A 16,724-nucleotide genomic window follows, 5' to 3' on the forward strand; every position below is an offset into this window, starting at 1 on the left:
TCTGATTATGGCGTCACCGCGGCTGGGGGGATTGATTTTCTACACCTCCTTGCTACCCGGATTCATAAGCTGTAAACCTGGAAGGACTCTGTAGGGCTCCAGTTTAACAAACGATTCAGTTTGGTGACACCTGAGGGGACACTTGGTGGCAGTAGGCTGTCCCTCACTCCTACCCTGGGGGCTTCAGTCAACACAAACACACACAGCAAGAACCCAAAGCCCAGGTCGTAAGAAATCAGACGAGCGACATGCAGGTTCAGGCGATTCCTGGGGTTTGGTTCTGAGGGGTGAACCCAAGAGAGGTCCTGCCTCTCTGTGTCTCCCCTTCGGAGGTGTGTCAGGCCACTGAACAGAGAAAGGAGCCCCGCCCGGGGTCCTCCACCCGCTGTGGGACCTTGGGCAAGTCCCTCGACCTTCCTGGGTCTCTATTTCTTCATCTGTCAAGTAAAGCCCAGGGACCCATCCACCAAATAGGCACGGACCGCCTGCTGCATGCCAGGTTCTCTGCCAGGCCTGGGCACACCCAGACGAGAGAGACACACACGGCCCCTGCACGGAGCCCCCAGGAGCCCCCAGGAGCCGAGAGTCTCACCTGACGTTGTTTCAGAGCACACAGGTGTTTCAACAACACTAACGACGGGGACCTTGTGCCGGCACCTGTTCTAAAGATCCTCTCTTGTAACCCTGTACCAACCACACAGACAGGTGCTCGTGTTAGTCCCCCTCTGCACGTGGGACTAGATCGGTGTCACACAGATAGAAGTGCAAGAATTCCATGACCATCTCTCTGGTCAACTCCAGAACCCAGTGCTTTACCCGTTGTGCTGAGCCTCGACATTCAAACGGCAGGTGGGACCCGTCCCTGAAACACGAGCTCAGGACCTCCGGAGGTGAGGCTCTGAGTCAAACCGAACCACCAACCTTTCTGTTCCTGCTTGGCCCAGAAAACTCTGACCCGCTCACGAATGTGCTTGTCCTCACGCAGCTTCCTCTGCCACTGACGCAGTTCTTGAATCTCAGGGTCACAGCGAACCTGAAACGTCCCCACAAAGATTTAGACCCCTTTCCACTTTAAAAAACAATGTATTTAATTTTCATAATTATAATAGTGAGAGGAGGGAAGGCAGAGAGACAGACCCCTTGCATGCGCCCTGACCAGGATCCATGTGGCAAGCCCACTAGGGGGCAATGCTCTGCCCATCTGGGGCGTTGCTCTGCTGCTCAGCAATGGAGCCATATTTTAGCACCTGAGGCGGAGGCCATGGAGCCATCCTCAGCGTCCAGGGCCAATTTGCTCAAACCAATCAAGCCATGGCTGCAGGAGAAGAAGAGAGAGAGAGAGACAGAGAGAGAAGGGGAGGGGGAGGGGTGGAGAAGCAGATGGGTGCTTCTCCTGTGTGCCCTGACCAGGAATCGAACCCAGGACATCCACACGTCGGGCCACGCTCTACCACTGAGCCAACCGGCCAGGGCCTCTTTCCACTTTTCTATACCCCAGCTTGTTAACCCTGCATGGAAAACTCCTTACAAACCAATCTGATAAGATTTTTCATCCTAAATGCACTCTCTCTACTAAAACTCACATAGAATTTGAGCATGAATGAGGCTGCGTGGAGATGTGGAATTCTCACAGTAGGTGGAGAGCAGTCTCAATCCATGCTGCCCCATGGAAATGTCACACAAAGATATAATGTAGTCACATATCTCATTTTAAATTTCCCTGCAGTCTCATTGTGAAAAGTAAGAACAAGCTGGTGACATTTTTTTAAAGAGTATTATTTTATTTACCCCAAAAGATCCAAAATATCATTTCAACATGTAATCAATATAAAAAACATTAATTATGAGATAATCTCACTTTCTATTTTCCATGCTAATTCTTCACCATCCGGTGTGTATTTATACTTACGGCACATCTCAACTTGGACTGACACATTTTAAGTGGTCAACAGCCACTTGTAGCTGGTGGCCTCATACTGGACAGCAGAGTTCAGATGTACCAGCCAGAGTTCTGTTTAACACCAACTTACTGACTGCCTACTGCACACTGCGGTTTGTGCTAGGCATTGGGAATACTGAGATAATTAATGGTGATTGTAATTGTTACTTTTATTCTGTTATTACGATAGCTCCTACTTACTGAAAACGTGTATCCCCGGCATTGTTTAAGCGTTTTAGACATTTTAATCACCGGTAAGGCAGGATTGATTATCCCCGTTCTACAGACGAGGAGACTGAGTCTCAGCACCTTGCTGAGTCACAGAGCTAGGAAATGGAGCTGGGATACAGGTCTAGCTGTCCTCGAGGGCGTCTAGTAAGAGGCACACGGTCTGCAGGAGTCAGATCAATCAAGTGTGGTAAGAATAAGGAAATTAGTGGGTGCAGGAGACACAAAATGGGCACTGAGCAGTCAAGAAATACTTCATGGAGGAGGTGACCTCTGGGCTACGTTTTTGAAGGATGCACTAGAGTCAGCCGTGGGGAGAAGGGGGTAGAAGGTAGTGGAGTTCCAGCCTGTGCAAAGACGGGGTGTGTGTGTGTGTGTGGATGGGCCTGGCTGATGCAGAACACGGGGGTGGGGGGAGCAGCCAAAGGCTCAGGCAGCCGCAGCCACACCGGCTGGGGGGCGCTCCTCGTGGGGGCTCCAGGACTGAAAGTGAGCAGTTTCATGTATTTGGATGTGCGTCACCTTTATTTTGAAAGTTAACTTCAAGTTCCAAAGAACTTCAAGTTCCAGAGGGAAGGGGGGTGAGGGGGTGGGATCAGAGAAGGTGCAGGGATTAGTGAAATTATCAATATATATACATAACACAGATACAGATAACAGGACAGCAAATCCCAGAGGGAAGGGGGGAGGGAGGTTGAGGGAGGGGCGTAAACGGGGTGTAATGGGGGCATGTTGTTGGGGGGTGAGGGTGTTATATTGACTGGGTCACTTGAATCCATGTTCACACAATAAATTTTAAGAATAATAAAATTTTTTAAAATGTAAAAAATAACCCCAACTATTAATGTTTGTTCCAAAACAAAGAAGACTGTATCCAGCTGAACATGAAAGCTACTCTTGTTCAAAAATAGAAAATATAATTTATCTATAGATACATAAAATTTATTTATAGATACATATTTTTAAATGACACATAGATACAAAGTGTATAGTTCTGCAAATGTCAGAGGGTACAAACAGCCCTCTACGAATGCCAGAGGAGGTGAAGTAATTAATCCCCACCATCTTCCAAGCTACAAACCGATCTTTTCACTGTATTTTCTAAAGTGTCCTGTTCATAAGATTAGGTGCCCTCCACGTCTCTGCTCTGGGAGGAGGGTTATCAGCTGTGGTCTGAGCAAGCCCACACCCTCTGAGGGGCGGAGATAGGTTACACACGGCTTTCCCACAAGCTTCTGTGTATTAGGGACCCAAGTGCACAAACCCCCCCACACTTCTGCACGGTGACAACGAATACCCTTATGAGAATAAACCCAAAGGATCTTCTGAATTGCTCAAGAAAGGTGAACACTAATTGCAATTGGTGAGTTGACCGTAAGTTATTCTAGTCAAACTCTTTCTCCACAGTTGGTGTATTCTGAAAGTTTGGAGGGAAGGGGGCCCCGAGAGTGTGGGTGCCACCACGGAGGGAGCGAAATTAGTGTGGGGGGGGGACATTCACTCTTTACTCCCGATTTCTTTGGACTGGATTGTTGGGAGCTAGAGATAGCAGCCTCGTCAGCTGGGTCCTCATCAGCAGGAAAGCCTGGACCGGGGGAGAAGGCTTTTGTGAGCCCTGGGGGCAGGCACGCACCCATTGGACTGGGCTAATTCCAGTCTTTATTGTCATGATTAGGAAACCGAGTTAAATGGCGGTGGTTGTGCCAATCAGCAAATACCACAGGGTACAATGTCCCTGGAAAACAAACCCTCCCTTATGAGGCCTTCTCTATTTTTACTTCTTTTTAAATGACCACACAAGGTCCATCTGCCCTCCAAGATAGACATTCTGAGTAAGATAGACGTTATTCCACACTTGACCTTGGAGTAAGATCAGGAAGAAAGCTCTTGTATTTGGATGTAAATTTTATATTAAAAAAAAAATGTCCATGGGCCAATCAAATGCTCCTAATTATTTAATATAACACTCCGAGGAAAGCCAAGACAGGGTGCCATGCTGGTTAAGAGAGACAACTCCGGATGAGAAAACCTGACATTGAATCTCCGCCCTGCACGTTACAGACTGAGAAACCTTGAGCGAGTTACTTCAACTCTCTGAGCCTTGATTGCCTCGTCTGTGAAATGGGGATAATACAAGTATTTCCTCCAACCGGGCTGGTGTGAAAGCAAGGGGAGATATTGCCTGACGTGCAGTAGGCTCTCACCGCCTGAGCAGTTTCTTAAATCAATGAATAAAACAACGAGACTCGTCTGGGTTCGGCTCCGAAGTTGTGTCCTTCATTCCCGTTAGGACTTGGAGTCGAGGGGCTGAGGGGTCAATGATTCATACAATTGGAAGTGAGGCCCCCTCGTAAGGGTTTACAGTTTACGGAGTATGTGAATGACTTTATAACTGTGTAACTTCCTGCCTCCCTCAGCTGATGGAGAGGCACGGGCTGCTGCGAGGTGGTGCTTGCAGGCAGGGAAGGAGAGGGAGGCGGCACAGACCCGTACTTCCGAATTCCTCTCCTGTCAGTCATCTTCCCTGCTTCTTGGCAAAACAGATAGAAACGTAGCAACAACGGCCTTCTGGGGACCGCTCTCTGGAGGTGTTCCCGTGGCAGCGGAGGAAGCCACACTGTACCGCAGCTGCTGGGAAGACTCAGCTGGGCTCACAAAGTGGACCCCCCCCCTGGTGTGAGGTGTCCCGTACAAGGTTCTCACTGTGTCTTTGCCGTGACTTCAAATATTAGTGATTATACCGAAGGACTTTATACTTAAGAAAAGTGGATTTCTTCTTCTTTTTTTATTTATCTGCTCAATTTTAGAGAGGAGGGGAGGAGCAGGGAGCATCGACTCCCATATGTGCCTTGACCAGGCAAGTCCAGGGTTTCAAACCGGCGAGCTCAGCGTTCCAGGTTGACGCTCTATCCCACTGCGCCACCACGGGTCAGGCCAAGAAAAGTGGATTTCAACATAAAGGAAATATATGTTTGCAAAACCTCTTTCAATGACCTCATGAATTACTCATGAATTCCTCAGTTCCTAACTCGCTCATGAATTCCAGTTTCTTTTTGTAAGTAAGTGTGATGATTTCTTCTCAGATCTTTCGCGACAAACGCTGGGGCCCTGGCCAGGTAGCCTAACCTCGTTGGTTAAGAGCTTCATCCCAAAACAAGGTTGTGGGTTTGAACCCTGTGAATGAGATTTTCTGTGCTGACCCTTTAAGAGGATGCCTGTGTCTCTGAGAGCTCCCGTCTCTTTCTCACAGACAGAAACCTCGCCTCTTTTCCCCGCTGTGTGGGTGCCTCCTCTAGGCTCTGGTGCTCTAGGCTGGGGCTCCCATACTGGGGCGAGGACCCTCCCCTCTCAGGGAAAACCTCCCTGCAGGCGAGAGTCCCTCAGACCCTCGGCCGCCCGCTGGCTCCTGATGTGGGCACGGCCCTTTCCGTGTCTCCGCCCTTCCTAGCTGTCTTGATGTGGCTTCTTCTGGGAAATCTTGGTTATGGACTGCTCTTCACTTAGTCTGAAGTTGGTTTTTCAGGATGATTGTTCTTAAATGTAGTTATAACTCCAGTTTGGTCCTGGGAAGAGACGCGTGGAACGTTCATCTGCCTTTTCCATCCACAAACACGGATTTCTTTTGAGTTCATACTTACTGAGGGCTTTAGTCCTAATTCTAAGTGTCCCCAGGTCTGAAGTCATGTCTTTTATCCAGGCATCAGTAAACTCATTTATTGTTAAAGGCCAGATAGCAAACATTTTTCACTTAATGAGTCATAGAGTCCTTCTCCTCAGGACCCAACATTGTCATAGCACAAAAGCAGCCATGGGAAAAAAAATGTATTTTATTTTTTAAATGGGCATGGCTGTGTTCCAATAAAGCATTGCTCACGAAAACGAGCACGGGCCAGACCTGGTCGGCTTGCTCCCGTGGGCCCGCTGCTGTTCTCCTCGAGGGGAGATGAGAACTCGCTCTCCGCGAGTGGGGACTGGAACTGTGGCACCAGCTCCCTTGATTGCCTCTTCCGTTTCTCCGTATGAAGCAAAGATGATTATGTTAACACCATTCCCTAAACCGACCTGATAATATTGAGATCACTCAGGGCACTTGCTGTCATCAGAATCCTAGTTTCTTACCTCATCGTTACCGAGTCGGTCCATGTGAGATGGACCCAAGTCTCAGCATGGTTAGCAAGAGCCCCAAGGAAAAGTCTAGGAAACCCTGCTCTCAGTGAGGAGCATCTGAAGGAGAAACAATGTGACAAGACTTCCTGCCCCAACGTCTGTCCCGCTTTGTCTCAGTTCTTACTTAGTCAATGCCGGCTGATCGTTTGCAAACCCTTAAAAGTCAGAATCGAGGCTGCTGGCGTGCGGTCCGGAGGCAGGTCTGCGTGACTCACGAAACAGCTGCCTCCCGGGGGGGTGGTCCTCCCAGGCCGGCTGCAGAAAGGCCTTCTCCCTGGAAGCGAGACTTACTTTATTTTAACTTAAGTCCCTTTAATAGTAAACGTATTAATGTAGTTGCAGGTAGGAATTTGATAAGTATCACATTGCAGTCCATACTGGATACATGGAATTTCCCCCAACCGCTCAGTTGCTGGAGACGGAGAGAAAGCACATCTAGCTTTTCTTGGTGCTTGCTTTACCCAGATAATCAGGAAATGATTAAGTTGCAAAAGCATGTAAGGTATTCAGTGACTTTCCCAATGATTTATAGGGTTAAATTAGAGCAAAGTTTGCTCTGCCAAAGACCGTATTACTTACTGCAAAATGCTTTGATCTCTCCCTTACTCTTAATGCCCAGAGCTGACAGGTATGTGGCCACAGCCGCCCAGATGTGTCTAATGTACAGTCGAGGCTGAAAGCCACTCACTGCTCTGGACACGTAAGGCCTCTCCTAGTCCCCAAACTAACAGCCTCAGCATCACCTGAGAACTACTTCGAAATGCAAGTTTCCAGGCCACACTCCTGTCCTACTGTCTCAAACACCGTGGGGCCGGAGCCCCGAAGTCTGTATGTGAACGGCTCTCTATGCAGCCGTGGGGCCAGCTAGGGCTTGAGAACTCCCAGCTGGGCCCCCCACTACCTCATGGCCCCCTGGGGCCTCGGGAAGCGGGGGAGGCTACCTGCCCTTCCTGAACCAAGGTCGGCCTCTCGGCAAGTTCTGGAGTCGAGGCCTCAGGAAGGCTAGAGGCTCCCCGTTCTCTCCCTCCAGGAGTGTTTCTTCCGTCTCGTAGGAAAGCGGGCGTGGCCCAGCGCAGGAGGAGAGGCACGCGGAGAACTGGAGTGTCTCCGCCAGGAGCCAGCCGCGAGGCCCCAGACGCCTTCCAGCCCGGCCCGGCCTCCAGCCGAGGGGCCACCCACGGGACCACAGAAACCGAGAGCTGTGGTCCATCCCTGCGGCTGTGAGTCACTAAGACTTAGCAGGGGCCTTCCAGGGGCAACGGGTCAGCCCTCTCAAGGGAAAGACTGCAGGGAAGCTGGGAGCCTGGCCGGCACCAGGTGTCGGGGCCCCAGGGCCTCAGGGGCACTTGTTTCAGAGCCCTGATGTCACCATCCGTAAGGGTTCTGCATTTCACCTCACACTGCGCCCTCAGATTACGCAGCCGCCCTGCTAATATGCAGTTTTCAGTTTATTCCTAGCAGTTAGGTTGACCAGCTTTTTTTTGTTTTGTTTTGTTTTTACATATTTGGGATATGTTGTGATTGAACAAATAAAAAAAGGGGCTTTGCACACAGTCTGGCAAGTTGCCAAAGCATTTTCTGGGCATAGTAAGGAAAAATCCACTCACAGATACAACCTGGAGCATATTTAAACAACTCCAGGGCCAGGCAGGGGGCAGGGGGTAGAGGGCAGGGGGTAGAGGGCAGGGGGCAGAGGGTAGAGGGCAGGGGGCAGGGGGCAGGGGGCAGTGGCAGGGGCAGAGGCAGGGGGCAGAGGCAGGGGGCAGGGGGCAGGGGCAGGGGCAGGGCCTGTCCTGTCCTGGGAAGCTGGGCCCAGGCAGCCCACTCTCACTATTTATAGTGCTGTGGCCTATTTTGGCCTCCTGGGTGGCTCTGAAAATGGCCCAGAGAACTGGGCCTGGGAGCTGATGACAGGAAACAGGCTCCTTCATTCTGGGAGGCCGCTGGAATCGTGCCGGGCGTAGACTTTCTCTTTAGCTCAAGGACATTGTGAAAAACAGGACTTCGACAGGAGATAAAAGTATTAAGGAATACTTAGAGGAAAAGATCAGGGATACACGCTGAGGGGAGAAGACGCACAGATCGGATCGAGTCAGCAGAGCTAGCGGTGACGAGGCCCTGACCACGTGTGCGCCAGGCTCCGTGCTAGGCACACGGGGTGCTGTTTACACTGTCGCCCATAACCCTACGAGGGCAGAACCATTATTATTCCCATTTTACAGGAAAGGGAACTGAGGCTTGGGGAAAATTTTTTAGTTTATGGAAGGTCATGGGGTTTGTAAGACAAGACTGACCTACCCAGGCTGTTACCTGCAGCCCGAGCTTGCAGGGGCTGGAGCCATCCAGGCTGGAGCCATCCAGGCTGGAGCATGCAGACTCTTACTTAGATCTGGTTCAGGAGGTCTGGGCGGGCCTGGGTTATGCATTTCCAACCATTTTCCACATGGAGACGATACCATTTCCACGGCCATAATTTCAGAAGTTTTATAATAATATTTTCCTGCTTCCCTTTCAGCCTCCTGATATCTGCTCTCCCTACAGCAGCCCGTGTGACTTTCCATTGCTGCATAATAAAGACACCCCCCCCCCCCCCAATGTAGCAGCTTAAAACGACAAGACACTGATTATCTGATACAGTTTCTGAGGGCTAGAGACCTCAGTGTTTTCTGCCAGGTGGTGTCTCTGGAGGGACGCTCGTGACAGGGCTGCTGGCTCCCCCGAGTTGAATGACCCCAGACAGAGGGAGATGAGAACTGAGTCTTTTATAGCCTAATCTGGGAAGTGGCATGCCCTATTTCCCCCTCATTTATTGGCCACACTTACCAACCCCGGTCCCGTTGTGGGAAGGGACTCTCCAGGAATGTGAACTCGGGGAGGTGGGGAATCACTGGGGACTCACGGTGGACGCGAGGCTGACCACTCGTTTCCTGATGAGGCCTCAGGTCGGATCACGTCACTCTTCTGCTTAAAGCCCCGCCATCCGTCAAAATGAATCCCACGGGTCCAGCGTCCTGGGGAGAACTCCCCTTCGCCTCCCCAGGACCTGGTCCTGACCACCTCCCCGCCTCTCGAGCTCGCTCCGGTCAGCCGTGCCGGCTGGGTTCTCAAATGCACCCCGCCTCCTCCGCACGCGCCGTCCATCTGCCTGGAACGAACCTCGTTCAGATCTCGACTCGAATGGCGTCTTCTGCGAGGGGCCACCCTTGACCAGGCCCACCTTCTACAACAGCCGCCTCTGCTCTTCTCGTCCAGCCCTCGGCTTCCTGTCTTTTCTTCTGCGCTGTTTATTTGTAGCAGATAACGTTCAGCTAGGAGTCGACCTCTCAGCTCCATGGAGGGTGGGCGTGGCCACGAGACCTGCTTTGACCAGTGGGAAGTGCGGAGAAGGGACGGAGGGACGGAGGGACGTGCTGGCTTCCGGCCTGCGCCCTAAGACTCACCGTGCGTGCCCTCGCTCACCCCTTTGAGCCCTGCTGTAAAGAGAACATGGCTCTGGTAGCCCACTGATCTCAGAAGAACGACGGAGCCTAGAACACAACTAAACAGCACCCAACTGCCCCCCCCCCCCGCCCCCCAGCCGCTGACACTCGGCTGATCTGGAGACATGGAAGTCGTAAATATAACTATATGTTGTAAGCCACTGCGTTTTGGGGTCGTTTGTTAAGTAGCACTGTTGCAACAATAGTTAATGGATACACCTGTTGCTTATGTCTGTATTTACATCTGCTCATGGTCTCTCACAGAAGTGCAGCTCTGTGACAGCAGAGATTTGGTCTCACTCCCTGCACACGCCCGGCGTCTAGGACAACATCTGCCTGGACCTCGCAGGTGTTCAATACACACTAGTGAGCTCATGTGAGCGAATGAACTGATCTAACTGTAGAGCCTACTTGCTTGACCTTCACACCTCACCGCTTTCACCTTAGCCCCCTGTACAGCCAGTGGCCGCGGCCACCATCACGGCCGCCTGGCCCATGCAGGTTTGCATTAGATTCGGACAGTCAGTAATGAAACAACGGAGCCAAGAACTGGTGGGCCATTAGCTTTAATCCTAGCTTGCACCTGGCGGGCAAGAAATACACACAGTGGGAAAACACTTCCCTTTCCATTCAGGGCTCCCCAAAGCCACTGACTTATCCGAGTTTCCTAGAATCAAAGTTTTCTAACCTCACTAGCCTTATTCACCTCTGTTCCCCATCTCCTTCTCTCTGCACAAACTGGCTTCTCCTCCAGCACTCCACCATCTTGGCTGCTTCTCCTCTCCTCCACATGGCCTTTCTCTGTTCTCCTCCAGCATGGGCTCCTCTGCCCCATTTTATAGTGTAGAAATCAAAACCTTTACTCCAATATACAAACAAGGAAGTCTCCGATACAAAGTCACTTATCTGAGGCAGAATGGGATTCCTCATGAGAGTGCAGCACCCCACATCATGCAATCAGTCAAGGGTGTGGGGAAAAGCTTAGTCTTTTTTTTTTTGACAGAGACAGTGAGAAAGTCAGAGAAAGGGATAGACAGGGACAGACAGACAGGAACGGAGAGAGATGAGAAGCATCAACCACCAGTTTTTCACTGCGCGTTGCAACACCTTAGTTGTTCATTGATTGCTCTCACATGTGCCTTGACCGCGGGCCTTCAGCAGACTGAGTAACCCCTTGCTTGAGCCAGCGACTTTGGGTTCAAGCTGGTAGGATTTTGCTCAAACCAGATGAGCCCGCACTGAAGCTAGCGACCTCGGGGTCTCGAACCTGGGTCCTCTGCATCCCAGTCCGATGCTCTATCCACTGCGCCACTGCCTGGTCAGGCAAAGCTTAGTCTTAAGACTAAGCCTTAGGCTATAACCACCCTGCCTGCTTACAGCCTGCCCCCCACACCCAATGCAAACTATAAGCGAGCAAACATATCTATCATATTTACAAACTTATTTGACCGACACCCTCCAAATTGCTAAGTATTAAAAAAGTAATTGTCCCGAGCAGCAGTTTTAGGCAGCAAATGCTTCACAAGGAAACCGTGACTCACACCTAAGTGTCTAGCACGGCCTCTGAGCCCGACACTATTCCTCCGCAAATGGACCAGCTCAGAAGTCATCCAGAAACTACACAAGCCCCTGCCTGAGGACAGAAATGCTGCTTTAAATGACACAGGCTCACCTGGCTGGGCTGCTGTTCCCAGGGGAAAGACAGGGAGGTGACTAATTACACACAAAGGGAGGAAATGCATCCCCCACGCCCCTGAGCGGAACAGCTGCACCAGGAGACACCCCTCTCTGGAAAGGAGGAAGAGGAAGTCAGGAATGCTCTGAGGCTGACTGACCAGCACGAGAAGGCAGAATGGAAAAAAGAAGCTGGCCTTTCAATCACTCGTTGTTGGAACTTGCTGAGGAGATAAAGATCAATACTGACTCCTACAGGTTTCTTCCCTCCTGCAGACTCAGGCCTCACTTTGGGTTGGGAGTATTTGGAATGAGAAACGGTTTGGCCAAATTCCTCCCTGCCAACTACATGGATAGTGTGCTCTCCTTCAATGCAAATACTCAGAACAGATCTCTGTGTGCCGGGGTGGAAACTTACCCTCCGTGCTCAACGAAAAGGCACAATGCTGTGTGAGCCCATATTGACAAAACATATCCCATGTTTATAAAGAAACACAGCAGGATAAATACACAGAGATGTTCATATGGACAAAGCACTGGGCAGACACACCAGCTTGTAAGCAGTGTTTTAACCTGGGAAGGTCTCGAGTCAGACAGGAATGGAGATGGTCACATTTTACTTTAAACTACCCGTGATGGACTCGATGTCTGTACCGCCCCTCCCCCCATATTCATATTTAGAAGCCCTAAGCCCCAGTGGGATGGAATTAGGGGTGGAGCCTCTTGGAGGTGATTAGGTTTAGTTGAGATCACAAGGGTGGGGTCCCCATGATGGGATTCGTGCCCTTTGAATAAGAAATCCGGCAGCTTGCTCTTCCTCTGTCTCTGCCACAAGTGCACACGGCAGGAAGGCAGCTATCTGCAGGCCAGAAAGAGAACTCTCACCGGGCACCAAGTCTGCCAGCACCTTGACCTTGGACCTGCCAGTCTCCAGACCAGAGAGAAATAAATGTTCGCTGTGTACGCCTCCCAGCCGGTGGTATTCTGTTACAGCTGCCCAAACTAAGACATTATTCCTATGATTTTTGTTGCTAATAAGTGCCTGTTCTTTTACAACAAAAATATCAGTAAGACTTTTTCACATAAATATGGCCATTTTTTTTCTATGCCCAAAACTGTTCTGTTGCTTCCTGCAATACTTTCAGAGGTTGTCAGGTGTGGCTGTACAATGACATCTTGTTTCCTAGGAAGTTTGCCAGCTAATTCTCTGACAACAGGCCTTCTTCTCCCTGTGTTGCAAAGACTGGGCCGTGAGCAATCGTGTCCTTGGGGCCCCACATCTGCTCGCCTCGGCCTTGTCGTTACATCAGCAGTTACTTTCTGCACACGCACCGACTTCACCGTTCTGCTGAAGGTCATCGTCTGCAGCGGTGCCCAGATCGGCTAATGCCCCATGGTCTTGGGCAAGGAGTGTATGAACCTCATTTCTCATCACCATCTGCTTGCTGGCATTCCAGCTACATAGCAAGCAATCTTCTCATAGAATATATAAAACTGACAAAGATTGCTCTCCCAGTTGGTCTTTAAAACCTCTCCTGTTTGTTTAGAAGTAGAACCTCTGGTACTTTCTCAAGTCGGAAAGACATGGATGCATAGTCACCTCCATTGTGATACCATTCATTTCTGCATCTACAGTTCACAGAGCACTTTCTAATTTTGTTTCCACTGAAAAACCTTTTGGGGCCTGACCTGTGGTGGTGCAGTTGGATAAAGCGTTGACCTGGAACGCTGATGCTGGTTTGAAACCCTGGGCTTGCCCGGTCAAGACACATATGGGAGTTGATGCTTCCTGCTCCTCCCCTCTTCTCTCTCGCTTGCAAATGAATAAATAAAGTCTTAAAAAATATTTTTAATAAACCATTTTGTTCCTTATGACAGCCTGGTGAGCTAGACTGGGCAGCTATTATTATTTTCAGCCTAAAAAGACATTGAGATTCACCCTAGCTGGTTGGCTCAGTGGTAGAGCGTCCACCCAATGTGTAGATGTCCTGGGTTCAATTCCCAGCCAGGGCACACAGGAAAGGCGCCCATCTGCTTCTCCTCCCCTCCCCCTCTTGGTTCTCTGTCTCTCTCTTCCCCTCCCGAAGCCAGGGCTCAATTAGAGTAAGTTGGCCCAGGCACTGAGGACGGCTCCCTGGCCTTCACCTCAGGTGCTAGAATGGCTCTGGTTGCAACAGAGCAGTGGCCCCAGATGGGCAGAGCATCGCCCCCTGGTGGGCTTTCTGGGTGGATCCTGGTCGGCACATGCGGGAGTCTGTCTCTGCCTTCCTTCCTATAAATGAATGAATGAATGAATGAATAAATAGATAAGTAGAGACTTGAAGATTCTGAGTTCAGTGATTTGTTCTGGATGGTCCACCTGCTTGGTGGGCAGACAGCAAGTCACTTCCTGTTCATCGGTGGCTCTGCGTGTCAGAGTCTCCTGTTCCTACATGACCCATTGAATAAGAATCTCAGGGGATGAGACCCTGCGTGTTAGAATTTAAAACCTCTCCACGGAGGACCTTTAGCCATAGTAATGACCGGGGCTCTGGACTGGGACAGAAATCCGTCGTAAAGAGGATTCGTGCCCCCGTCTCTCCGCTGCCTCTGCGGTGGTTTCTCTGCAGGGCCCTCCACGCAGAGCCCGTGACTGTGACAGCTGGCAGGGCCCTCCACGCAGAGGCCCGTGACCGTGACGGCCGGCAGGGCCCTCCACGCAGAGGCCCGTGGCTGTGACAGCTGGCAGGGCCCTCCACGCAGAGGCCCGTGGCTGTGACGGCCGGCAGGGCCCTCCACGCAGAGGCCCGTGGCTGTGACGGCCGGCTGCTCCGTGCAGACTGAGCTGCTCCATCTCCACAGCCCCCGGGGCCCCGACGGGGCCTCACCGGGCGTGACCAGCCTGAGCAGCCCCTGCCCACCGTGAGCTAAGCCCTGGAGACAGAGGGTGCCGCGTGGGAGTGTTGGGTGGACAGGCTCTCTCCACAGCCCTGCAGGGTGGGGGCCGCCTCAGTCTAAACCAGGGGTCCCCAAACTTTTTACACAGGGGGCCAGTTCACTGTCCCTCAGACTGTTGGAGGGCCGGACTATAAAAAAACTATGAACAAATCCCTATGCACACTGCACATATCTTATTTTAAAGTAAAAAAACAAAACGGGAACAAATACAATATTTAAAATAAAGAACAAGTAAATTTAAATCAAGAAACTGACCAGTATTTCAATGGGAACTATGGGCCTGCTTTTGGCTAATGAGATGGTCAATGTGCTCCTCTCACTGACCACCAATGAAAGAGGTGCCCCTTCCGGAAGTGCAGCGGGGGCCGGATAAATGGCCTCAGGGGGCCGCATGTGGCCCGCGGGCCGTAGTTTGGGGACCCCTGGTCTAAACCTTTGCTCCCCCTCCATCGTCAGCAGGATCTTCTTGGGGCACCCCCCTCACCCCGGTCCAGGTCACCACCGACACAGGTATACCGGCTCCGATTCACATTCTTCTCTGCCCTTGGAGATGGGGCTCTCTGACTTTTTCTTTTTTAATTCTGCAAAGCCGCGAAGGGGCTGCTGACAGCCACTGCACTGTATTGTTCATCAGACACCGGCAATGATCGATGGCCTCTGTGACTCTCAGCCGTCACAATGCTGGAGGGAACGCTGGTGGGAGGAGGGGACTGTGGGCCAGGCTGGTGGCTAAGCTGAGTCAGGCCAAATCAAATAAAACGAATGGGCAGAAGGCATAAAACACCAGGAGCTTATTAGACAGAGTCAACAATCAATGGATTTAGCTGGCCTCTGCTTTCTGAATCGCCAGAGAAATTTCAGTCGTTGTACCCATGAGAACCTCATCTGGACTTCATGAGAGAACAGTTTTTGTGTCAACTGTTGCCGGTTGCACCAAGTATTCCTGAACAGAAAGGCACCACTGGTGGTCGTGTGGCTTACCACTAGACACTTCAGAAAGGAGACTGTTCACAAGACCAGATTCCAGCCACAATATCCAAATGGATTGAAAAAAAACCCAAAAAACAAAAAAAACTCAACTCTGGCCAGTTGCCTCAGTGGTAGAGTGTTGACACAGTGTGTGGATGCCCCAGGTTCGATTCCAAGTCAGGACATACAGGAGAAGCGCCCATTTGCTTCTCCGCCCCTCCCCATTCTCTCTCTCTCTCTCTCTCTCTCTGTCTCTCTCTCTCTTCCCATCCTGCAGCCATGGCTCAATTGGTTCAAGCACATCGGCCCCAGGTGCTGAGGATGGCTCCATGGAGTCTTGCCTCAGGCGCTAAAAATCGCTCAGTTGCGAGTCTGGCTCCAGATGGGCAGAGGATCAGCCCCAGATGAGGGTTGCCAGGTGGATCCCAGTCAGGACACATGCAGGAGTCTGTCTCTCTATCTCCCCTCCTCTCACTTGGAAAAGAAGAAAAAAAAACCCCTCAGTTTTGTATGTTGAAACAATCTGGCTTTCTAACCATTAATTGAGTATTTTGAAAGAAAAGCATGTCCACTTCTATAGAAGTGCTTGATGTCTAGCAATAACTATCGGGACCCTTGACTCAGGGCCAACACTTATAAAGTCCTAGTACCAACAATGGTTCACTACAAAGAGCTTGTTATATGACGTGATGTTTCTGTTAATGTAGTCGGTTAAAATATATTTTGATTAGATATCTGACTACTTTCATGATAACAAGTGAGGACTTTCAGATTTCTGGATTTGAAGACTTCCTGGCAAGAATATTTTAAAAACTCTTAAAAAAGGAAGAAAGCCTGACCAGGCGGTGGTGCAGTGGATAGAGCGTCAGACTGGGATGCGGAGGACCGAGGTTCGAGACCCCAAGGTCGCCAGCTTGAGCGCGGGATCATCTGGTTTGAGCAAGGCTCACCAGCTTGAGCCCAAGGTCACTGGCTCGAGCAAGAGGTCACTCGGTCTGCTGAAGGCCCACGGTCAAGGCACATATGAGAAAGCAATCAATGAACAACTAAGGTGTCGCAACGAAAAACTGGTGATTGATGCTTCTCATTTCTCTGTTCCTGTCTGTCCCTATCTGTCCCTCTCTCTGACTCTCTCTCTTTGTCTCTGTTTAAAAAAAGGAAGGAGGAAGTTCTGACACATGCTACAACATGGATAAACCTAAGGAAGGTTGTGGTGAGTGGAATAAACCAGTCAGAAAAGGACAAATACTATATGATTTCACTAATAGGAGGAATTCCACTTACAGTAGTCAAAATCAGAGAGACAATAAGGATGGTGGTTGCCGGGGGCG

The 16,724-nt window shown here is 50.7% G+C and overlaps 1 protein-coding gene across 2 annotated transcripts in view; it reads right to left on the minus strand.

The window, feature by feature from the left end:
• IQCK (IQ motif containing K) overlaps positions 1-16,724 on the minus strand; it is a 67,878-nt gene that overhangs the window by 14,325 nt on the left and 36,829 nt on the right. For both annotated transcript variants that reach the window (XM_066383506.1, XM_066383505.1), the window contains one exon: positions 922-1,033. In XM_066383506.1, the coding sequence (XP_066239603.1) occupies positions 922-1,033 (112 nt within the window). The remainder of the gene's footprint in view (positions 1-921; positions 1,034-16,724) is intronic.

Source organism: Saccopteryx leptura, chromosome 4, assembly GCF_036850995.1.
Source record: "Saccopteryx leptura isolate mSacLep1 chromosome 4, mSacLep1_pri_phased_curated, whole genome shotgun sequence".
NCBI lineage: Eukaryota > Metazoa > Chordata > Mammalia > Chiroptera > Emballonuridae > Saccopteryx > Saccopteryx leptura.